We start from the raw sequence: 25,301 nt of genomic DNA, 5'->3' as shown, positions 1-25,301 counted from the left end.
ACATTCTCGAGCGTAACTATTTTTTTTTTCATTTTGAAGAAAATAATTCAAGGATAACGAAAAATATATAATCTGACGATTTCCGCAAGCCGAAATAACAAAAATTCGTCGATAAAGTTTAATGCGTGCAGCTGTGTGATACCTATATTTCCCTCTCCGTGTTTCTATTCTTCTATTCTTTATTCACTTTTTATCTATCTATTACTCTCTCACTCCGTCCCCACTCTGAATTCTGTTGCCATGACGCCATCACAGCTGATCACAGAGACTCGTTCGTGATGAAGATGAAGATGATGATTAATTAATCAATTAATTGATGGATGTAGCCGTTACTACGTGGTAGGAAATCATAAAGAAGAAAAGAGAAATTAAACTTTCTATGTTTTTCACCACTTTTATTTGTAACTAACGTTACTGCAGTTTCGTCCTATAAGGACATTTTCAAACTTATACAATATATAAGTTTAGAAATGTCCTTATACAATATATAAGTTTGAAAATGTCCTTATACAAGTTTGAAAATGTCCTTATTGGACGAAACTGCAGTAACGTTAGTGACAAATAAAAGTGGTAAAAAACATAGAAAGTTTTTTTCAATTATTTTCTCATGAATACAAGTTTTCTACTTAAAAAAATTCACTTATTTATTTGCATGCTATTTTCTGAGCTTTTCAATTAATTAAGTTCAATGAATTGAAAAAATAAAAAATCTATAGCTGCTTCCCCCACCGATGAAAAGGTATATATTATATAACATTTTTTTCTTCTTATCATCTAAGCTTTGCAACCTAATATGTCTCAATGACGCTCGAGTAAATCCCCATTTTGAATCATGGGCTCCCCTGCTATATCAGACAATGAGCTAATAATCTCGCTGGACCCAAAATCCAGCTTTCAGCTGCATTTTAACAACTAGACGGAGTTGACCATTTTTAGTTCAACAGGTACTACATTGAATACTTTTGGTTTTAAATAGTTTGAAGGCTGTTGGGATAAAAAGGTGACTATTTCCTTTCCGAGTTGCAAATTGAGGATTCTTCAGGTTCGCTTTTTTGTGCTTCACAATTAATACGTTCAAAAATATTTGCCTCATATCCAATATACTTGATAATAATATGATCTAATACCATCACTGGAGTACAATCGATTTTTCCCATAAATTATTCTATTTTTGGATCATATGACTATTATAGGAACCCCCAGGCGATCAAACCATACCTCAGTTGAGATTTTACCGGCTCAAAGTATAATACTTTAAAACTTTTTATTTTAAGAAGTTTCTTAACAAATTTAAAATTTGTAGGTCGGTAGCCGGTCGGGTTGACATGGGTGCTTTGCTCCACTCACTCAATCGACCGCCGTGTAAACCAGTGGTTCAAGCCGCAGGCCGAACGATCAATTTTCACTTGCTGTCGTTCAACCGTGTTAGTCGTACAAATTTCGACTTCTGAGAGTTGTCGCTCTTAGGGGGGCGCAGCTGGTTAACGGAAAAACAGGTTTTAAACAGATTTTAAATTCATTTTGACCTTCGTAACTAAGCTTCGATACTTTTGGATAGTTTTTGTATGTGGAAGTCCCATTTCATGTGCTTGTCTAGACCAACACAGTTCAGTAATATTTGGAATCTTCGATCAGTTGACCAAAAATGGTCAAAATTTTGTTTCATCAAAATTGATTGTGAGTGATCTTGAATCAAACAGACAAGGATAAGAGAGAAACAATAAAACAACGTTTCGATTCGAGGTATTTTAATACGATTCTAGTTTTTTTCATTTCAAAAATACAATATCAGTATAGTTATCACAAAACTGATTTTTTCATACTGACAGAGTAACGAGTTCACAACAGTGAATCTACTTGCCCGAAGGCATAATGTCTTCACTAATGAAATTAACTCTGATAGAAGATTAATCAGACATGCCCCTTTCCATAACAATGAAGATATATGAACATATAGGAAACTGTCAACACAATAAAATAAAAATACTGAAAATAATGAAAATTAAATTCTGGATTTCTTTTTGACAACTTCAGTCCATTCTTCCCTTTTTGTCTGAGAAAGTGATTTTTTTTCTTGAGGTTGATTTACAACAGAAAATACATCTTCTTTCCCATTTTTTGTGGTATTTTGCTGATGGGTCTTATCTTCCGACATTTGCTGTTATTGGTGTTTTTATTCATCAGCAAACTAATTTTTTCATTCAATAGAAGTTTATTTTCTAATAATATGGTATATTTTTCATTGTTTTCTGGAATGATTGACTTCATAAGATTAATTTCTTCCGTCACGCACATTTGCATCTATTTGGGTAAAATAAACAAACCTCCTTACGCTGGCCTATCAGATTTAATTGCAATCGGCTGGCGAAATTCATTCAGGTCTGTCGCTACAGGGTCGGAGTCGTGAGTTACGTTTTAACGCCTGTGGTGACTTTATGGTATTTCAAAATTTAAAATTTAAAAAAATGTCATGTACTGGTACGGCTGAAGAAACTGCTAATTCGTGTCCCAACATTCCACCTAAAAGATTTTCCTATATCCAGCCAAATATTATTAAAAAAATTGGTCGTTTCTTAGTGCTTCTAAGCACTAAGGCTGTACAAGCAGCCTTGTCTGGGAAAGCACGTGCACTATGCATGTTAATGTTTTGGAGCACTCTTCTGCTTAGGTGGATAGAGTATATATCCCATGTAACTTCCAGTTTGGTAATGAAAGAGTATTCGCCTCCCGGAAAATGATTTACGGGAGCCGAATGATATATATATATTTTGAACGATGCAACTTATTTTCCTTCATTTTCAGTATTTTAATATTAATATTATGTTACAAAAAGGATTTGAAGTGTTATAACTCCTATTTATTATATGCGAGCGCTTTTGATAGCTGGTCGTGCTATCATTATCAAGCCTCTACTCAAACTACAGTTTGAATAGAGCCTCGATGGGATTGAAAACAAAAAGAGGGGGGAAGTCTCGGTATGGTGTGTCCATACTTTTCAGCAATACTTCTCAAGAGCATACACTTTTTCAAATGTTTTTGTCTGGAAAATTTCAAGTAGTAGGTTTTTGGTATAGTTATCTTCAAAATACAAATTGTTATCCATTAAAAAACTTTGTATTTCATCTTTCCTCGAATTTTTATTCGGTACTTTGATGAGCTGTCGCGAATGATAGGAAGCGAAGAACTATTACACTAATTCGCATCCAAATTTGGGATCAATGTGTTTTCAAGCCATTTCTCAAAAAAATAATTCGAAACCCATCCTTTACTTCCTTCGCAATGCACAATGATTAGTCGCTATCCTTCGTTTGCAGGCATATTAGGCGTACACATCCTCGAACCATCAGTCCACCCTTTCGTAACTGTGTCGTGACTGTCATACCAAGTTTCGTCCCAATAGAAAGTTTGCCGTTGTTCTTGTCTATATTTAGTTATTTGTTCTAAGTATTTGTTACGCAATTCCACTATTCTTCTGCTTTCCATGACTGCTTGACGTTTGTTTATTATTTTAAATGTAAATCCTAGTTTCATTATCCAATTCTGAAGAGTTTTGTCACAGCAGTTCACGTTATGGTCGGAAGTATTCAATTTCTTCCTAACGATTTCAGTTGTAGGAATCTTATTGGTTTTGTAACAGTCGTATGCTGTTTTTTTCAATGATTTTATTAGATGAATACCTAAAGGTTTTGGTAATCCCATATCACATCGCGTCTTGCGTTCATAAGGTTTGTTTTTGACTATTTTACGTACAGTTGAGAGAGAAATTTCGGTCAAATCTGATGTTGCTTGTAATAGTTTGTTTTCCTCGAAACCAAACTTGAGATGTAGATTCTTATATACATTGAAACATACTCTCTGTGTTTCAATATTCAAATGCATTGCTGAGTATCCCTTCTGAAAGGTATTTTTTGCTCTCGGGATCTCATTAGAAATTAAAAGTTTCTCTGTCCGAACAGAGACCTAATACGTTTTTCACTTCGTTAAATGTTACATTTATAAATTTACTTTTCTGACATTTTAACGGAGAATGTTGTAACATATACCTGGCTTCGGTAAAATATCTTAAAATACTTCTAAATGGGACAGAGTGTTTGGATCATTGGAAGAGTCAAATCATAAGACCGTATATTGGAATATATATATATATATATTATATATATATATATATATATATATATATATATATATATATATATATATATATATATATATATACCAATTATGGCACATAAAAGAAAGAGGAGGTTAAATCTAAAGCTTATAGAGATGTTAATGAAATTTGTAAACCTGCAGAAAAAATAGGCAGGTTTTGAATCTTACCAGTCACAGAAAACACATTCATTTCACAAATATCAGTTGATCGGTGTTAGAAAAATATCTCTTGTAGACTTCTGAACACTACTCAACGAAAAATCCATAAGTTATCAATTGGAGTGATTGATTGGATATTTTGTCCGCTTATGTTTAGAATGTTTACAATTATCAGTGATAAATATCGAAATTGTGTTCAAAATATGTACATTTTTTCGATACCCAGCAGTCGCTTCCTTAATTACAATCCCAAAAGTTGATACTTGTGCTAAGGGTTAACGGGGTCTTAACTTCAAATATGCGACTCCTAGCACGGGTAAGACGTTACGCAGTAAGTAAAAAAGTTTGCGAAACGAGCGTAGCGAGTTGAGCACTTTCGCGAACAAAATAAAACTTACTTTTAACACAAATATCATTCAGTTTTTTGTACAACTGTCGTGTTTCCATAATAAAGTAGATAAATTCAATATTTCCATGAAAACACATTTTGACATCTTTTGTCAGTTAACTATTTTCATGTTATCGTATTTGCTGTGAAGTGGCCGTGTCAGGTGACGCCGAATCACCTGGTTACCAAAAACAGTATTATTTACGGCTCACGCGTTTTATTTAAAGTTCTATCGGGTTTTTATGTCTTGCATAATTAAGCACAATAGTGAGGAATTGTGTGTTCCTGATGATATTGAAGAAGCTGCAGAAAGAGCTTCAATTGAATTGTTACCAAAAAAATCGGCTCAGCAGTACGACATCGCATATTCTAATTTTCTTAGCTGGTGTAGACTTGAAAACGTCGAAGACAATTTTAGCGAAACCGTCTTCTTAGCCTATCTAAAAGAGAAATAAAAAATATGGAACGCGTCAACTTTGTGGAACAAGTTTTCAATGATAAAGTCGAGTGCACTCGTTAAAAATGTTGTCACTACAAGCAAATATTTCAAGGTAATAGCATTCTTAAAGCGGAGAAATGAAAGTTATAGACCCTCACTCCAGAGGTTTATAAATGAGACGCCAGATGAAAAATATTTGATGATAAAAGTTGCTACTATTTTCGGAATATATGGAGCCTGGCATCGTGAAGAGCTGTGCCATTTATTAATAAAAGACATTACATTGATGGATAAATCATTCATTATTCAAATTCCAAATACGAAAACGAAAACAGGTCGTTTTTTTGCATTGTTGGGAAAAACATTGACTATTTTAATAAATACGTTGCATTACGCCCTTGTTATAAATCATCAAAATTTTTTTCTGAAATACTCAAATTATAAATACAGTGTTAACCCAGTTGGTATAAACACGTCTGGAAAAATGCCCTCTAACATTGCTGAGTTTCTGAACCTCCTGCAACCAAAGGAATATACAGATCACTGTTTCAGAAGGTCTTCTACTTCTTTCCTAGCAGAATCAGGAGCAAATGTAACGGATATTAAGAAGCCAGGAGGATGGAAGCCTACAACAGTAGCTGAGGGTTACATCGATCAATATATTTCTTATAGAAAGGCTATTGCTGAAAGAATAGTCCCAACAGCTAGCTCCAGCGTTACAGCATTGTCCTCTCCACTTCAAAAATGAAATGTTAATGCTCATGAAATTGTCAACTCAGATAGTTCAAATATATTACAAGGCTCTTCAACATCGCAAGGTATTAATATCAGCAGTTGTTCTTATTGTAATTTCAATATTAATGTCCATAAATAATAAAAATAATAATGTAATTAATGTATATAATACATTTGTAATAGAATTTATTTGAATCTATATCTATTGTTCATAATAACACTTCATAGAAAATTGAATAATTATGTTTTGTTTATTGCTATTTGGTCGAAAAAAATCGTTTTGAAAATACTTTTAACAATAGTGTTAGAAACATTTTTAACACGCTAATTTGTAAACATAATCTTTTAATACTCTTGACAACCATTAAAAATGCCACTTTTAATGACAGTTGTACAAAAAATATATTTCTCAAAGTTTATTGCTTGAATATTATTATGTTTCAAATAAATACATTACGTTCTGATAATTTTGCAGTTGAAATTGAGTACAATATCTGAAGAAAAAGTGTTAATTCTTTTCAGATAAATGAATATTACTCTTCGTATAAATAGTAAATTTCAATATTGCATAAAATCAGACATCAATAAAAAATCCACCTCAAACAACTACTTTCACAGTATACTACAAAACGTCTGCTGACATCTAATCACAGTTAAGTTTTGAGAGAATATCGTAAATAATTAAAAACAAGTAAGTGAATGTAAGCAAATATGTTATAATTTGTTTATTGTTCTTCGAAATTAGAATACATGAATATTTATCAAAATATCCCAAACAATAAAATTATTACATCTCTCACATTTTCGCTCAACAAATTCATGAATTATTTTCAGTATTTTTGACGAAGATTGGAAGACGTTTTTGCAAATTAAAACTTTGCTGCCAATGAATGGAAGTGGACAAAACGACGCAAAACAGTTTTGAGATTAACCTGTTCAAATAACGGAAGTTATCAAGACAAATAAATGGAAAGATAGTTTCTATGATATATTGTTAAATAAGAATGTTTATTGTTCACTCATTAACAATCAATAAAAGAGAAGGGACTCATCTTTATTTTGCCCTCGGACAATAAAAACAAACTCAAACAAAAATTAACTATTTTTTTTCTGTTGATAATCAAAATATGCATGAGTTTATATTTAAAAGACACAAAAACTCACGAATTCATTGTGTGATAAATGTGCGGATGGAAATATTCTTTACAGGTATGAATATCAAAATATTTCATTCTACTTACAAACCAACATTAATTTGTGATGTATATACTTTTAGAGTATCAACTTCATCATGAAAATTGAACATGTGCTAAAAGTTCAATTTGTTCTAATTCTTTCGACCTACCAGTTAAAAAGAACTACAAAAATGAATTCATCATCATATAGTCAATAATTATAAAATAATTTGCCAACTGAGCAATTTCACATATTAAAAAAATATTTTAGATTTTTACTGGAATGATTGCTGATTGCAAATAGGTATTTACACTTGTTCCTCTCATAGTGATCACTTCTATTACAAAATTTCAGTTTCTCTGCATGAACTCAATTGGTAAGACTTCACAATCATGAGGAACAGATAGATGTAGTGTTGACATTTTTCATTTCCAATGAGACATTTTTTTGGTCAGTTTCAAATGTTACCTAAAAGTCCCCTATATATAATTTTTCTAATAATCCAACATTCCAGTCACTAGGCACTGTTGTCAACACGTGCTCAATTTTCAGATAATCCATATATTCAATATGATGACACCAACTCGATCAACTATAATTCTTAAGTTCAATGACCAATTGAAATTTCATGAAATCACTTAGGTATTTTCAAATTCGAAAATATAGTAGTCATGTGAAATGGCCTATATAAAAACTTAACATAAGGGAAAAGGGTACATAGTATTGTTTCGTAGATTTACAAAATCACAATCTGTTGCAGTCAATTTCGCAATTAAAACCTGACTGAAATTATCACCGAGAATTCTCTCTCCAAAATCTACTATAAAATAACACTTGAACAATTCAATTTACATGTCTTCACCTAATAGTATATTCAATTCATTCAGTCTACTTGTTCTTTCTATGCTATCTGCTTCCTTCAAGAGTTCATCTTTTTCCTTTTTCAAGTCTAATCTATTGAGATGATTCAGTTTGCTGAATTCCCATGACCCTGTTCCATCAAACTGAAGAATATGTGTATGGAATTTCCTTGAAAATAAAGAAAAATAATAATCAATTTATATGTGATTGATTGAGGATGCAGTAAAACTATTACATATGATAATAGATGTAACAAATTTGAAGCGATAGTCGAGTCAGTTATTAACTAAATTAGGGACTGCTAGTTATGCCCTTTTCAAGACGCTCCAGTCTTTCACCAATTATAACTTTTCACATCATGAAATAAGTGATCATCGGGTTAGAGGATCATGTGCCCTGAGGAGAGGTATCATTCCGAAAACAAATGAATCCTCATATTCCTTTCATTTTCTCTTTCTGGACCAGGTTCGATTCACAAATAACTGCAAATTCCACAATGAATATCGGCTTTAGAAGAAAGCACTCCATCAATTTTTTCAGCCCGCCATGAGGTGGTGAACAAGTAGTACCAATCCCGTGGGTTGGGCTACCTATCGGGCGCATCTCCAGGTGGCGGATAGGAGAACGGCCAGGGGACTGGAGGCCCTGTCCGAGAAGCCAATATGACCTTACGGACGGGGTCGCCGGACTCCTGGTCAGTGGCAGAAATAAGTAGGGTGAGGGGACCTACAACTCCCCAAAAGCCTTTGCAAAACATGCCACTGTGGACCAGCCTACCTAAGCTAAGGTGTAAGGAATCGTTCCGACAGCTGAATGGCCGCAGGGTGATATGCGGTTATGAACGATCCCCTTGGGGAACTTGGCGAAACCTCACTGTAATCAGCCTACCTCTGGTAATGCGGAGCTCTGCCAGAGGTGACCAACTCTTCCCTTGCTAATCGTGAGAACACATATGAATGAAGCAAACATGAAAAAAAACAACAAAAACAAAAACCAATCCCAAGGCTGGGATTGGTTGCACACCGCAATATCTAAGGCGGTGGCTTCAAATAAACAGAAATGTCCACCCCAATCCACCGCTTGGAATGAGGCTGGACATAGCAGATGTAATACCAAGGCCAAGGCGTAAGCGCATTCGCGGCGGCGAGGCCAGAAGGAGAAAGACAGCGAAAGAGGCAGAAGTGGCAGCAACTATAAGTGTGCCCTCTTCCTCCCCCACTCCACCTCCAACAACAAGGGCACTTCTTGCGGCGGGCGCCAAGAGCTCCACCTTGAATAAAGGAAAGGAACCGGCTGCCCGTGCAGAAAAGCTTCCTCACTTGTGCACCTTCACGGAGGGAACCCCAAAAAAGTTGAAGAAGCCGCGCAACGACAGTAATGTCGCTGCACCTTCTAAAACCTTCGCGGATGCCACCGTAAGACAGCTCAAGGTTGCCAAAGAGAGTGTGTGTTCGGCGAGTCTTAGCCTACACCTGCCAATATAGAGGAGATGTATCCTAGTGACCTATCCACCTTCCTGGAAAGGACAGGATGGACGATAACCTAGGAGGTAGGTAGGTAGGTCTGAAGTGAGTGGGTCTATTCGACCCTCCACCGCAACCCATAAGGGTTTATTGTGGCTCACACCTATTCACACTCGACCAAACAAACCCAGCTTCTTAACGAAGCCGATTAGTTTGTATGGTGAGTGGTCTTTCAGATCAGATGGTGAGAGTACGGATCTGCTGAACTCTAAGAACCTGATTCGATCCCCAGCGGGACAGGCACAAAGTATATGCTCTGCAGTTTCATCATTTTCCAGACAGAGGCGACACACACTGTCTTCAGACAGTCCAAGTCACTGCATGTGAAGATTCAAATGACAGTAACCTGTAAGAAGGCCTGTTAAGACATCGTAGTTCATCCCTACTGTAGTCCAACAACTGTTTGGAATCAAGCTTCGAAGGGTGAAAAAACGCCTTGGAGTGAGCCAATCCTGGAAGATTCTGGCAGAAGTCCATAACTCTTCTTGCCATCCAGGTGTTAAGTGTTTGTTTGGCAAAGCCCGAAGCGATGCCAATGACAGGTTCTGGTTCAAAGAAGCCGCATGCAGCACCCTCCTTTGGAAGAGAGTCAGCAGCTTCATTGCCTTCTAGGCCAGTATGGTCAGGAATCCAGACCAAACCTAGGAGGACAACTCCTCGGGAGGATGTGGCCTATGTGCTGTGGATCTACACTCATCCTCCCTACACTACAGATAAAGATACAGAAGTAGTGCCAATAATTCCGGCACTGCCAATTCTCCAAAATGGATTTCATATCTCTCGGAGCGTAAGCCTCAATGATGTCTCGGGTTTACCGTTAGAGTGCCAGAGTGAGTGAAAGAGAACTTGATACGACGAGCTCATTTTTCTCTATTAATGGATAGTATTATAGTCAGAATCTCTATCATTCTCCGAAATACCCAACATATTTTCATCAAAAATAGTAATTCAGAATATTTTGTCACTTACCAAAGAGTAGGTCTGTGTGTAATGGTGAGAAGGGTGATGCCCATATCAATTGCACTTTGGTAAATATGGCTCTCGACGTCAATTGACACTGCTGAAGTGCATTCATCAAGAAGGGCGTATTTTGGTCTGAAATGTAAAAATATATTTGACTGAACGCAAAATATGAAATTTCAAGTCATGGTCATATTCAACTAATGAACTGGATGGGGAGTAGAACTTATCTCTAGTAAATTTTCCTGTCAATCAAGGATATGTTTTCAAATTTTCTGAGATGTTCGCAAAAACAAACCTCAATTTTTTTTTGTTGAACTGAATGTTTAATAACTTTTAAACTATTTGTTTGCGCAGCTTGTCTCAAATCTCAAATTACTATAGATGTAATTACGAATCGAATCAAGATTTTCTGTCGAGGCGAACTCTGATTTTATTTGTGAACTAGAGTTATTCTGAATGAAAAATAATCGTTTAGCCTGCATTCCAAAAACTTAGAACGATACGATAATATGTCGATTCCACTGTCGTTTTTATTCGTAAACAAATAATAAAATATTATGGAACAGAATAAAAAATTGAGATTTTAAAATAATACCTTCATAAAGAAGACTTATTGACTTGTTCGAAAATAGGATTTAACGAATTTTGATTAATGATATCTGACAAATCAATAATTTAATAATTAGATAATGAATATACAATCTAAAAAATATAATATGTGAATGCTACCACCATACGGATTATACATAGGAGAGGGGGCTTAATTTTGTAAGAGATAAAAATATTTTTGGTTGCATTACAAAACAAAATGAATACACAATTTGAAGCATATTTTTCTGGGTCATTTTCAACAAAATAATCAATTAGATACGTGAAAATTTAGTTTGATTAATGTAATTAAACAAAAAAGTGGAGAATTGTTTTAAGAATTATTTGTGTAGGTATATTAATGGGACAAAATTACATATTGATGACGCTGATATGTGACTACTCTAATTACTTACTACACTGTTGAGGTTTCAATAAAACTAAAAAAAAGTGTTTTCATTACTCATTATTATGGAAATTATATAAGCATAGGTAACCAAAAAAATATTTCTGTAACAATTCATTCAATAATTGTTTTTATTTTTGATAGAACTAGAATTGAAATTTGGTCCAAAATGTGTGATTCACATGTTGAAGAATAGGAAAGTGGGCTCTCAACTAGTTTTGCATTTTTAGACTTTGGCTTCTCATGGTTCTATTGATATTGCTGACAAATAAAATGAAAACTCTAATAAAGTATAAATAATCAGAATATCGTTCTTAAAATGGCTATTTAGGAAAACATTTCAAATAGATGAATTAAGGTCCTCAGTATGCAATAGTAAACATAATTTGCCACGTTACTCTCTGTTTTTATTACCACAAGTGGTATCCTGAAGTAGATTAATATTATATTTTACGTTTCTACTTTTGGATGGCCGTATCTCCGAAAGTAGATCCAAGCACACGTTTCAACTTCAGATTCGTCATCAGCGGACAAAACAACAGAAGTCCATTTCTGTTTAAAATCTGTTTTTTCGTTAATCAGCTGCCGCCCCCATACGAAAGACAACTCTCAGAAGTTGAGAAACTTGTGCGAGCTAAGGACTAACGTGGTCTTACCTTTTAACGTGTGATTCCTAACACATTAAAACAGTATTTTGAAGAAAGTGCGAGCCGTGTATCCGAATAATTTATTACGTTGTATTAATAAGCATTTTTCTATTTTCACGATATCAATCACGACATCAAACAATATACTGATGTCACATCACGAATTCCACCTTTTCAAATTAATACTTATGTCTCTACTATGATACCTGGTCAATAGTACAACGTGTTCAAAAGTCATATTCGTTATATTTATGGAATAAGGAAGTATGAACATGTGTCCCACAGACTTACGGAACTGAACTGGTTTACCATGAAATATAGGTTCAAATTTCAGTCAATATGTTTATTTCATAAAATTATATTGTATAGAAATCCGCCTTATTTATATCGTAAACTAACATTTCACAACATGAATGTGATAAACAGAAATGTAATTATATTCCCACAAAACAGGACTTCAGTTTCTTGAGAAACTTTTCGTATTCGATTTTTCATCTTTATAATTATATTCCCAATTCGCTAAAACAACACAATAATATTGATAAATTCAAAAAAGAACGTAAAAGTTTTCTGCACAAGTTAACACAATTTAATGCATTTCTTTTTCGTATATCCTTCTCTTTTCTTTTTTTTTCTCCAGCCTGTGAATGACAAATATTCATTTCTCGTGTATCTGTTCTGTTCTGTCTATTTGAAATCTGTTGTTGATCATGGGGTAAGACTTGATAAATTTATAGGTCTCATACAAAACACAGTGGAAAAGTCCACGGAGAATATCAAAATAAAAAGTTGAGAGAGAAAAAGAATTGGATATCAAAATCGTTGACAGGCGCTACAAATAAAAAAAATAAAATGAAATCCTACAATAAGAGTTTAGAAATTACAAAAAAGTTCTCGAAAAACTAATTGCAAAAGCAAAATCGGATCATTACAGAAAAAATTGAAATAAATAAAAAATATTATGGCAAACAGTAAACGAAATACTCACAAACCCTAGCTCTTCAGAAATAAACAGCATGAACTCAAAAGATGGGTATGTGTCAACAGAACTAAAAGAAATAGCAAATAATTTTAATGACTACTTCATAAATGTAGGTTCAGAATTGGCAAAAAAGATTAAAAAAGAAATAGAGAAATAAAAAAAATTATTGAAGATTCACTTTTTGTCTTCCCAACAAATACTTTAGAGATTAAAAGTGTTATATCAGCTAAAGAATAAAAAATTGCCTGGACCCGACGATTTAAAATCAGAAACATTCAAAATCATAGTGGACGTCATCAAGATTCCGCTTACATATATAATCAATGCGTCATTTGATATGGGTGAATATTCTACAGCATTCAAGCTATGACTACTGTTGTTCCAATCTACAAAAATGTTAATAGAGCTGAGATGTTTAACTATCGCCCCAATCATTGATATCTAACTTCAGTAAAATCATTGAGTGAAAAAAAGCGGCTGAATTCATTTCTGAATAAATGCAACATTTTGTTTGATTCACAGCTGTGATTCTGAGAAGGAAAATCAACTCAGGATGCTTTTAAAAAACAGTTCGAATAAACAAGGCTATAGACTTGAAGAAACCTTCCACCAGAGTAGTCGTAGATTTGGCAAAAGTTTTCGATACTGTTGATCACTGCGAACCTTGGAGGATATGGGTATGAGAGGTACAGTATACATTCTCATTCACTAACTCGAAGAAAACAACAAGTACGAATTCAAAAGCACATTAGCAAGCAACAAATGATTACATGTTATGTACCACAAGGTACCGTGTTAGGGCCCTTACCCTTTACTGTTTACCTAAACAATCTATTCATCACAGGAGCAGAAAGTGAAATAATAAGTTTTGCGGACGATACTGTCCTGTTGTATGGAAGTGACTCTTGGCAAGAATTAAAACATAAAATCGAAAATGACTTTCCCAAGATGATAAAATGGCTGAATTATAGATTGCTGTCAAGTAATTTCGGAAAAACCATTCATTCACCTTTCAACAGCAATAAAATTTATTCACCGCACTTCAATCAAATTTCCATCGGTAATAACCATTATGTCAGCAGATAAAACTAATTATCTTGGTATTATGAATGATAAGCACTTCGAAAGGAACTCACATATAGATCATCTAGTAAAAAACTACGATGTATTCTATATAGATTCAGGAAAATAGCAGACATATTTGAAACCAGACAGTTCAAAATTCTTTACCAAAGTTTGATAGAATCACACCTAAAATATGGAATAGTCAGATGGGGGAGGAGTTTCTAAAACATATTTAAAGCCACTTGAAGTAACGCAAAAACGATTCCTAAGAATGATACTCTTCAAAAAGAACAGATACGCGAGTGATGCTCTCTATGAAGAGTCTGAGATTTTTGATAGCAGACAAATATTTTTCAACCACATCGCTACAACTCAGTTCTTCAATTAGACAGAACTCATTAAATCTTCTCATACCTACACTACGTGAAGACAAAAAAAATGATTATTTATTATCTTTCGCTTCGAAACCACTAGACCAAAAATGCTATCAATATTTAGCACCAAAAGTATTTAATCTCCTTCACGAAAAACTGCAAAACGAAACGTCAGCAGTCAGAATCAAAAAAGATTTAAAACTATTCATAAAACAATCGCCTCGTCATTATATACGATCAATAATTGAAAATTGAAAGTAATTTAAGATATTCATAATGTTATCCTAAGAGCACGTAGTACCTGTATATCGGTACATTCGAGTATTTTTTAAATTTCAAACTCCTCAAAATTCATATTTTTTATGAATTATATAATATAATATATATATATATATATATATATATATATATATATATATATATATATATATATATATATATATATATATATATATATATATATATATATATATATATTATTTTGAGTATTTCCATATTAAATTCCACAAAAAGGATTTGAAGCTTTATATCTTCTATAAATTATCTGCGAGCGCTTTCGACAGTTGGCAGTACTGTCATCTTCTAGGCACCCTTCAAACTGCAGTTTGAAGGGGTTGTTCAATCAAATCACAAAACATCAAAATAAAATAGGCATTTCAAAACAAACTCATTGATTTTCTGGAGATTCAACTTAAAACACATATTTTGGACAAGGAAATCTTCAGGGAATCAATGAGTTCGTTCAGAGATACCTATTTTATTTTGATATTTTGTGATTTGATATTATTGAATATTGAGTTCTTGTTACAATACTGTTTAATTTTAAGTAATTTTCGGTGTTAACAAAAAATAAAACTAACTTTGCACCAAAAACTTTGAAAATTAATTTACTTCTCAGAACAATTGACAATGGTGATCACCATAGTGGTGTAATTTGTAATATTACAGGCTTTTAAAATGAACCGTCGTATACAGGATGCTGTCTATTTATCGTTTTAGCAGAAATTTGTTTTCCGTAGTCCCCATTTACAAAAAAGTGGTAAAGAAATAAAACTTCACTTAGATGGCCATGACTTCAAATCTAGATGTGTTTTTCAATGCTCAACAACTTTTAAAAATAAGATACTTGAAATAAGAGTACTTTACTCCTATCACAAAGTCAAATATTTGAAGGCTCCTCGTATATTATGTGTGTTGTAGGTACTGTATTTTGTTGGTGCATGTTCAATTTTAGGGGACGCACCATCTTCTATCAAGAATAACTTTTTGTCGAAAAACCCTCAATAAATAAGTATCCCATATGGTGCATACTTTGGGGATGTTATATGAATGTTATATGAGAGTGTGTATTTATGTAAATATATTGTATTTTATTTTGTGAAAATTATCATTATTTCGAGAATAAACTTATTACACCTATTTTGCTTTCACAATAGTTGTATACTTGATTTTATTGTTAGTAATTTTAGTAAAGTACTCTGGAATAATTTGTTTGTAAATACCCATGGTGTACGTCCCAGTACTTACACCATGGTACCATGGTATATTTTTGATTCTTCACAATAATTCTGCATTTATTAAATTATACTCTCTTATACTGTAATTATTTTTTCTTGTGTGTATTCTTGTGTGTATTATTATTATTATTTTTCCACTGCAATGTACGCTGGTCAGGCCCTATCCCCCGAAGCCCCGATACATTCGGGAGGGCGCGCCAGCATAATCAACCAATGACCACTCCCCACACCGTGGGGTAAGTGATCATTGGGTCCGAGAATCATGTGCCCTGAGCAAACTCAGTGAGCCAAGAATGACAGCCTTCTGCATCTGTGCGGCTAAGATTTCTGCCTTACTGCGGCCAGCCGGTATGATTTTGAGATTCGAGAGTAGAGAAGACATCATTCCACCAAGGACTCCAATAATCAGAACGACCATCTTGACAGAGTGATCTGGATAGAATCTGCGGAGTTCGAAGAGAAAATATCGATATTTTATCCGTTTTTCCTCCTCTTTTCTGACGATATTCGTCTCGCCAGGAGCTGAAAACTCCACGACAAATATCGTCCACGACAAATATCGTCTGGTGGTCGAGAAGGACTACATCAGGCTTATTAGCTTGTATGAGCCTGAGGGTGGGGAACGAATAGTTCCAATAAATTCGGCACTTCTCGTTCCCCACAACGGATTCAATATCCCCCGGAGCGTAGGGCAACACCGGTGTCTCGTCAATACCGTAAGAGAGCCGTAGATGGTAATATAGCACTCTTAGGGTCGCGTTATGTCGATGGACATGCTGATAGCAAGTGCATTAAGGTCTCGGGCGCTTCGCGGCAGGCCCTGCACCTTGTGTCAGGAACCTCTATACCCATGACGCGACTGCGGTAGACTAAGGTGTTGAAGACACCATCCTGGCAAGCCATGATGAACCCCTCGGTTTCCGATTTCAGCCCACTCGACCTGAGTAAAGCGAACGTCAGGCGCTTTGATAAGCCAAGGTCTTCAATGTTATTGAAGAAGACCCCATGCATTGGCTTATCCCTGTGTCTCCGCAGAAGTAAGGTGATCTCTGCGGCTTTTATCTGAGCTTTTTGCTGAACGGGTTCCAACTCGGTGACAGAGTTGTAGTCACCTCGTTCAGAGTCGAAAACTATACCGAGTTCATCAGCTGCTCGAGCAGCTGCCCTAAGGAGAAATGCTCCAATTCCTGTTCTCTCATGGTCACGGACCATGCAAAGAAGGAGATCCGAACTCCTGACGACTTTACAGGCTGTATCCAGTACCATTCTGTCATGTAGACACTCCAAACTCAAAAGTCCACGACCTCCCTGTTGTCGGGGGAAGTACAACCGTGGAACGGACGATTTGGGATGCAACCTCCTTTAGAGATGCATCATTTTTCGGGTCCTTACGTCGAGTTGATACAGCTCCTCCCGAGTCCACTTCACTACTCCAAACGAGTAGAGTAAGATTGGAACGGCTAGCATATTTGTTGCAGCAACTTTGTTCTTCCCCGACAGTTCCGATGACCAGATCTGTCGAAGTTTGTGCTGATACTTGCCGCGAAGAGAGTTTTTCACTGCAGTTACCTCTTGTGAGTGGCGTTGTTCCACCCCGAGGTAAGTAAACGTCTCTCCGGCATCCAGATGGTGTAGGATGCTTCCATCTACGAGCTGCACATCCTCTCCGTAGTTCCCGCATCGTCCTCTTTTGAGATGAACCATTGCACATTTGTCTATCCCGAATTTCATACCGATAGCATGCGTGTACTCTTCCACCACCCTCAAGGACTGATGGAGATCCTTCTCTCCAGAGGCATAAAGTTTAAGATCATCCATATAAAACAGATGGGTGACCTTGTGCCTCCGGTTTCCGGGGGTGCCACAGTTATACCCTCGAGTATTTCTGAGCGCAACGGATAATGGCAATAGTGAGATGCAGATTAGAAGGGGACTGAAGGAATCACCCTGAAATACACTCCTTCTGGAAGTGACCCACCCTGTTTGGATTCTTGCTTGACCATATGTTATGGTGAAGCGAATTCGCCAAAGTGGTATCAGTTGTTCAATGCATCTCACCATGTTATCGGGTACCGCAAGGCATCTGAGCAAATGCAAGATGAGCTCATGCGAAATTGTATCAAATGCCTTACGGTAATCGATCCAGGCCATAGAGAGGTTACGCTTATATTGTATCGAGTCCTGCGTTACACATCTATCGATGAGCAGGTTCTCTTTACATCCAGCGACTCCTCTCTTTGACCCTCTCTGCTCATATATCCGTTCGAACACTCGGTCAACTGCGGTGAGTATTCGTGTGTATAAGATGCTTGTGAACAACTTATAACACGAATTCAAGCATGTTATCGGTCTGTAATTCTTAGGAATCGACAAATCTCCGCTTTTGGGATGAGAACGGTCCGCCCCTCGACAAACCAATCCGGAATCGGCTGCTCTCCGTCCATCCATGAGTTGAAAACTCTGGCCAGATGGCGGTGGGTACTTGGTAGTTTTTTCCACCAATAAGTGTTAAGCCCATCTGGGCCTGGAGCATCCAAGTTCTTGAAACCAACAAGGGCTCTTCGAACGTCATCCGGGGTTATCGGGTTGCGCAGTTCATTGAGCTCAGGCTGTCGAAGCTCTCTGTTGAAAGCTTCGAACTGCGCTAGGGCTGGAGTGTCTAAGTTGAGTGGCTGCGGGTGTTCATAGATATCCTTCCAGAAGGATTCCACCTGATCAGCAGTCGGCGGATTATCCACAACACGTGGAGGCTCGTGGAATAAGCGAGGAGGTTACTCGCGGAACCTAAGATTTTCCGCGATACTTCTCGCTCGCCTCACTAGTGACTTCTTAGCAGCCACTAGCATTCGTATCCTATCAAGGCAGTGCTGTTTGGTGGTCAACAGCACGCCTTGGCTTAGAGTGTGATGGATACGTCGTAGATTGGCGGGTATTCGCCGCACTGCGGGCGTGAAAGGCCTATTGGCCGCCCTGTAGTCCATCACACATTGGATACGAGACGCGTGTTGTCTTGCTGACGTGATCTTAGCCTCCATCTTGTGTACACGCCGTTCAATCTTCCGAACCGCAAGGCCGGGATTTCGTCCTTCCGATTCGGAAAGCGATTGGACGACGTTATACACGGCGGTGTTGATTTGCCAGATGTCAGCTTCTTCTGTTAGAACACTATAAATCTCCGCATCCAAACAAGCCAGTTCTTGTGGCTTCAGGGGCCTAATTCTGTGGAGCGCCCTGCATGTTCTGATTGTCGTCTCCATTGGTGGTATGGTGCGAGTCACCTCTCCAGCCGTGCCAACGGGTGGTAGAACTGCCACTTCTACCACTTCGTTAGCAGGCTGGGGAGGAGCTATATAGCCCTGCCGCCGAAGATAGGATACGTAATCCCTAAGATTTTGAGCGGAAAAGGCGGCAAGCTCCGGATGTGTTTCACACCACAGAGCATGCAATCTCGCCATGTACCCTCTTCGCGCGGGCTCACTACTCTCGTAGCAATGCATAAGGCTATCTCTCAGCTCATGCGTCCACTCAAAGCGTCCGTTGTCTTGCCAGGGTTGTCGTCGGTAGGCAAATCATCGTTATAGGCCCCACCACCTTGCCTCTGACCCCTCCGAGCGGGTCGATTGTGGGGGCCTCTTCCTTGATTATTGGGAACAAAGTGTTGGGTCCACCGGGTGGTTAGCCCTGTGAACCCACGACCGGCACCGGAGGGAGAATAGAGTTCTCCTTCCCGGGTGCGCCTGGGCTGCCGGTCCGGTTTTGCACCAGTTGCTCGGGTAAGTGGTGTCGCAACTCACCAAAGGCCAAGGGTGTTAGTGGCCATCCCTGCTTATTATTATTATATTATTATTATTATTATCATTATTATATTGAAACGAATGAGAAATAAGCAATTCAAAACTTCAAATAAAAAATCAACCATTTGAACTTACTTATGATAAAACAACCTCGCGATTGCCATCCTCTGCTTCTCACCCCCTGACAAAATATCAGTCCAGTCTTTAACTTCATGGAAAGTGTCTCTATCCACAATGTGATCTAAATGGACCATTTGCATTATTCTCCTCAAGTCTTCTTCGGTAATTTGTTTATTGATCATGTCGGCGTAAGTATCTGGGTAAATAACTTGATCCCTCAAATTTCCTGAAAGTAAAATACGAAGTGAATAATTGAGAAGGTTGGATACTATTTCAGTCAAGAAATTTAAAAATAAATCTCAAGATAAATAAAAATACCACACATGTATAACAAATTTCATTGGAATATTTACCAAATATCAAAGAAAGGATTCCTTTCCCATCATCACATTCATTTCATTTACGAAATTATTCATAAATTTATGATACTCGTGATGGAAACTTCTAATGATTTATGGAACCATTATGTTTTTTTATGATTGCACGTCATGGCGAACTTCTTATATATTCTTGTGGTAAACAATTATTGTTATTTGGATGCATTATCTAAATTGATAGAGATGTCACACAATACCAACTGATCATAATAAATGGAAAAATGGTCAGTCTAACAACACGTTTCTTATTTTGATGAAAATTAGTCTAACTTTTTTTTCGGTTTTTTAGCAACTCTATACGATACAAAATATCGCGAGAAGAGTATTTAACAAATCATTTGAAATAATTTACATACAAATGAGAATGTCTTTTTTATACCTCAAATTGATTATTTATTCGAATAGAATGGTTTTTCTTACGTAAGAAACCTTCAAAAAATATATCCAAGATACAAGCTTCTGTAAACCGTATAAATATTTACAATTTACTAAAGTGTATCCTTGAAATGAATTTCTTTGAATATTCACCAGTACGAAAAAAACTGAACTACTTTCCAGCGTGTCGAAAACACAAACGAATGTCAGAGATTGATAAACAGTATCAGTTTCAGGCTGAACTAAACAAAAAGTTTTCATTTTTCAAAAAAAAATATTCATAGCGAACACTATTTTACCAATTCTGGAATTATTATTTCATATAGGGGCGTTTTTATTTTCACCTCACCCAACTACTTCGTGAAATTTTCTAAAAAGCTAATTCAATATGATCAAATGAAATGATTCACATTCTCCAATAGCAATTTCTGTGCACCTGATTTCTATCTAAATTGAAAGCAAGATCCTCATCTTCTCTCGAGTATCAAATAAACCCCAAAGTGGTTTCTCCCTAGTAAAGTATCTGGTTGTGAAATAACTCAAAAGTACAAATTTGTGACTCATCACCTAGTGCGTTTGATTTGCCCATATATCAATAAATGTATAAACTTTCGAAATTATCTTAATTTACATCATTTCAACAATTTTTTTTATTCTTTATCTCTTTTAGAAACTTACACTCAGCTTTTATGAAGAAAGATGATGAAGGAAAGTACTCATGTATGTGACTAATAAAACTTCATCTGTTTTATAGATTAACGAGCGATTTCAGGGCATGGTCACCTCACGTGGAGATGATATGAACTGGCCACCGAGATCGTGCGATTTGACCCCGTAAGATTTTTTCTTGTGGGGTTTTCTCAAGTTGCAGTTGTATGCAAATAAGCCACAAACCACCGCGGTTCTGAAAGAAAAATTATTATAAGGAACGCAATATCAAATTTCGTTTGTAATTTTCCGTCTATCAAGAGTGATACAAATTTGTATTAGACTATAATTATCATGCAAAATAGCAGATATTTCAAGGTCAAATTCATGCCAACTTACTTGTGTCGCATATATATGATGAATGAACGGATTTTTCATTAGTCATATTCTATTGTTTGCAAATATTGCGAAATTATCATTCATAACTTCAATACTACTTTTACATAACAGGTTCATTATTTCCATTATTTAGTTGTCACTTTCATTTCTGAATATTATGCCAAAACATATCATTACGACTAAAAACTTACCAATAACCATGTATGGCCTCTGAGGAATATAAAACATAGAATTTTTGGGAGAATGCAATTCTCCACCGTAGATAGGCCAAAGACCGCTCAGTATCCTAAATAAGCTAGATTTTCCACAACCATTTGGTCCAGTTATGAGCAGATGCTGTCCAGGTTCTAGGTTGATACTTAAAGAAGGACAAACGATATCGCAGTTTGGAGTTACGATTGGAATATTCTTCAAAATTATCTCGTTTTTGGACGATACAAAAACTTTACCTGAAACAATGAAAACTAATGCACTGTTTTGATGAAACGGTATTCGTTTTCAATTCAGAAGGGATAATTGGAAACAAAACAAGGTACATTTTTCATGTTCATCGACCCTTTTTGAAAAATCAGTCTGACTTATTGTTTTTAAGTTCAACCCGCATGTCTGGTCTAAACTATAACGTTTTAGAGTAGTATACTTTCTGTGATGATTGCAGTTGTTTTAAATATAACGTGTCAAACTGTGAAGATTTTCCTTCTCATTGCTGTTTCAAATTATATATAACTATGTTGAACCTACAGGGCATTCCAACGAAAACTTTACCCCTCTGTAAGTCAGAAACGGACATGTTCATTTGAAAGCTCTTTTATCACTCTATCGCCTCTGCAGTGTTTTTCTAAATTGGTTCATTTTTAATTGAGAAGTTACGTTTTATTTAAGAAAAAACAGAAAATTAGATGTCGTTCATTTTAATGAGGAAATCAACAACAAATAATATCAGTGTAAACAAAATCAACGAATAAATTGTTCAAAATGACCTCCACCTATTTCCGTACAATAATACAGTCTACTCTCGAAAGCGCTCCGTACATTATTCAAGATGTCCGGAGTCAGCAATCGGCATTCCCGAACAATTCTATGTTACAGGTCTTCTAGATTTGTAGGCTTAGTATACTTTCGACTTCAGGTGTCCCCACAGAAATAAGTCCATCGGTGTGAGAGCAAGTGATCTAGCTGGCCACTCCACTTGACCCGTTCCGCCGATCCAACGCATTGAAAAACGTTCGTCCAAAAACTGTCTCACCCGTATATCAAAATGTGGAGGTGCACCATCCTGCTGGAATGTTATTTCATTTTCTACTAACTTGTCTCATTTTCTAAAATTTGTGTAATCATAATATCTACACAGTCTTGTAATAGATTCAATTATGTATCTCCATCAAGATTACCTTCAATGAAGAATGGTCAAACGATATGATTACCAAGAATGCCGGCCCAGACATTCAATTTTTGCGGAATTTGTGAATGTGTTTCCATCATCAAATGAGGATTCACATCGCTCCAGTAACGACAATTATGTCTTTTCACTTCACGATTCAACATGCACGAACTTTCGTCTGAAAAACATGTATTTTATAACAGGTTTGGGATATTGGTCAATTTCGCTGAACACCTCACAAATTGAAGTCGACGATCAAGATCATTTCAAGATCATTTCCTGAGCTTCATTTTGAAAGGATGGAATTTGTAGGCTTTTTAAATCTGAAAAACACTAGTAGCTGATACACCAGACGCTCTAGCTACTTGTCTGATAGATTGTCGATTATCCATTTGTAAATGTATTTCTGACAGGACGGGATAGGTATTTCATGTTTTCTGTTGTGAACAGAACCTGCAATAAAAATTGTCCAGTCCTTTGAAATTTTCGATTACACATCCGTTTCTGACTTACAGGGGGACAAGTTTTCGTTGGAACGCCCTGTATATTTATATACATTATTGCGAATGGAACATTACGGCCCTGTTTATCCAAAAACACATTACACGTTTATATATCGTATTTATTCGGGATAGTCATCTAAATGCTCACTGAATTTATTTCCCAGTGATTCAGCTATGATATAAAGGGCTATTCAATATAATCGGTTGATTTTTTTTTTTTTCCGGGTACTGCAAATGACACCAAAAACCAAAAAGGTGATCTCAGCTCTTGGTTCTGGAAATATATGGGTGAACTAAAATTTGTAGTTTTCTGTGATCTTGTTTTTATTTGCAGAGATATTGAAAAACTGTTTACGCTACTTTCATGTCCAGTCTTCATTTCGGCTCCCCCGTTATTCAATCGGGAGTCAATTAATGATAAAAAAGGTGGTAATGATCTCAAATCGTAAATACCTGCATATTCAAGAAACCATTAATTAAAGTTCCGATTAGTTCCTAGTTTCAAAGATACTGGAGTAATCATCTTAGAGGTTTCGGCTTTCACTGGTATGTTTCATTCTGGTGAATTTTACGAATAACATTCAAAATTTCTCAGGAACTTCGTGTAAATTTCAAATTAGGAAAAAATCAAATCTATTCACAGAAAGAAATCAACAGTGGCTTATCTTTCTTAGGGTATACGAAGGTATTAGGGAACCTTCTCAGAATAAAATCAAAACGTACATTGCATTCAAAACAACTCCATGAATACAACATTTTATATATAATCTGTTTCATAACAATATTGATTTGCGTATCTCTTATCAAAAATTCCTTTCTATGTTCTTTGCCATAACAATTTATATGAAATGACGTTCTACTTAGATTACAATTTGCCATTCCTATAATATCCATAATTTATCTCTCAATTATATTCATCGCTGCTTTATATCTAACGTGATCCATTGAAGTATTATTTTTTCTTATAAAATCAGTTTTCAAACATTTCCTTTAAGTAGGGTCATTATTATTATCATTATTTTGCAAAAAAAAACGTTTCTGCAGGATGGTGAACAAGATACTTTACAAACCTGCCAAAGATTTCTACACTAAATACTTTCGTAGTTGAAGTTTCGTCAAGTCATAGACATGAGATTTTATTAACGAGTTCCTGCAATTTATTGAAAAGGGAGAGTTATTTTAAGTTATTTGAGATTGTAATTATAAATCTATTGTACAACATAATTTTATATCCTATAAATTGTTTCTAGCTCACCCTTCGCAATTGGTTGATTTCCCTTGAATTCGATTTCGAAGTCACCAGTCTTCTCCTTTTTAACTACTGAAGTCTTCTGATAAATTCCTTGGCTGGCCTCTTCTAGGACTGAAAACATACTAGCTACTCTAGCGGTATGACCAGCCAACTCGACGATGTCTTTATAACTGCTCATGAGTCGCTCGACAGCGTTAGATCCCGTCATCAACAGATTTTTGGCAGTAGTGAAGTAATGAGTTCGTTCCGAAACGTTGTCATCCAGAATTTCTACAGCGCTGTCATTGGATTCTGAAGAAACATCGTCGCCTTTAGCAGAGGTGATAGCGGGTAGAGAAAGCAAATTTCCCTTTTTCGGTACTCTGCGGGTATTTCCAGCAGCCAAGAGAATTGGAAGTGATACTACTATCATACCTGCAAGAAAAAAAGGTCATGTTCATGAAACCTATGCTTTTCAATCTCTAGTCAAATGATGTA

The 25,301-nt window shown here is 36.0% G+C and overlaps 1 protein-coding gene across 2 annotated transcripts in view; it reads right to left on the bottom strand.

Moving 5' to 3' along the window:
- Window positions 1–6,569: 6,569 nt before the first annotated feature.
- ABCD (ATP binding cassette subfamily D) overlaps window positions 6,570–25,301 on the bottom strand; it is an 89,233-nt gene continuing 70,501 nt past the window's right edge. For both annotated transcript variants that reach the window (XM_074184548.1, XM_023162989.2), the window contains exons 4-8: window positions 24,828–25,238; window positions 21,880–22,137; window positions 19,905–20,115; window positions 10,403–10,528; window positions 6,570–8,078 (exon numbers count right to left, since the gene is read on the bottom strand). In XM_074184548.1, the coding sequence (XP_074040649.1) occupies window positions 7,898–8,078; window positions 10,403–10,528; window positions 19,905–20,115; window positions 21,880–22,137; window positions 24,828–25,238 (1,187 nt within the window). In that variant the 3' untranslated portion in view covers window positions 6,570–7,897. The remainder of the gene's footprint in view (window positions 8,079–10,402; window positions 10,529–19,904; window positions 20,116–21,879; window positions 22,138–24,827; window positions 25,239–25,301) is intronic.

This window comes from Leptinotarsa decemlineata, unplaced genomic scaffold, assembly GCF_025532065.1.
Source record: "Leptinotarsa decemlineata unplaced genomic scaffold, Ldec_3_MD MMD2_tig00026354_RagTag_RagTag, whole genome shotgun sequence".
Lineage (NCBI taxonomy): Eukaryota > Metazoa > Arthropoda > Insecta > Coleoptera > Chrysomelidae > Leptinotarsa > Leptinotarsa decemlineata.
The sequence above is the reverse complement of the archived record's forward strand: the minus strand, read 5'-3'. Positions and strand labels throughout refer to the sequence as shown.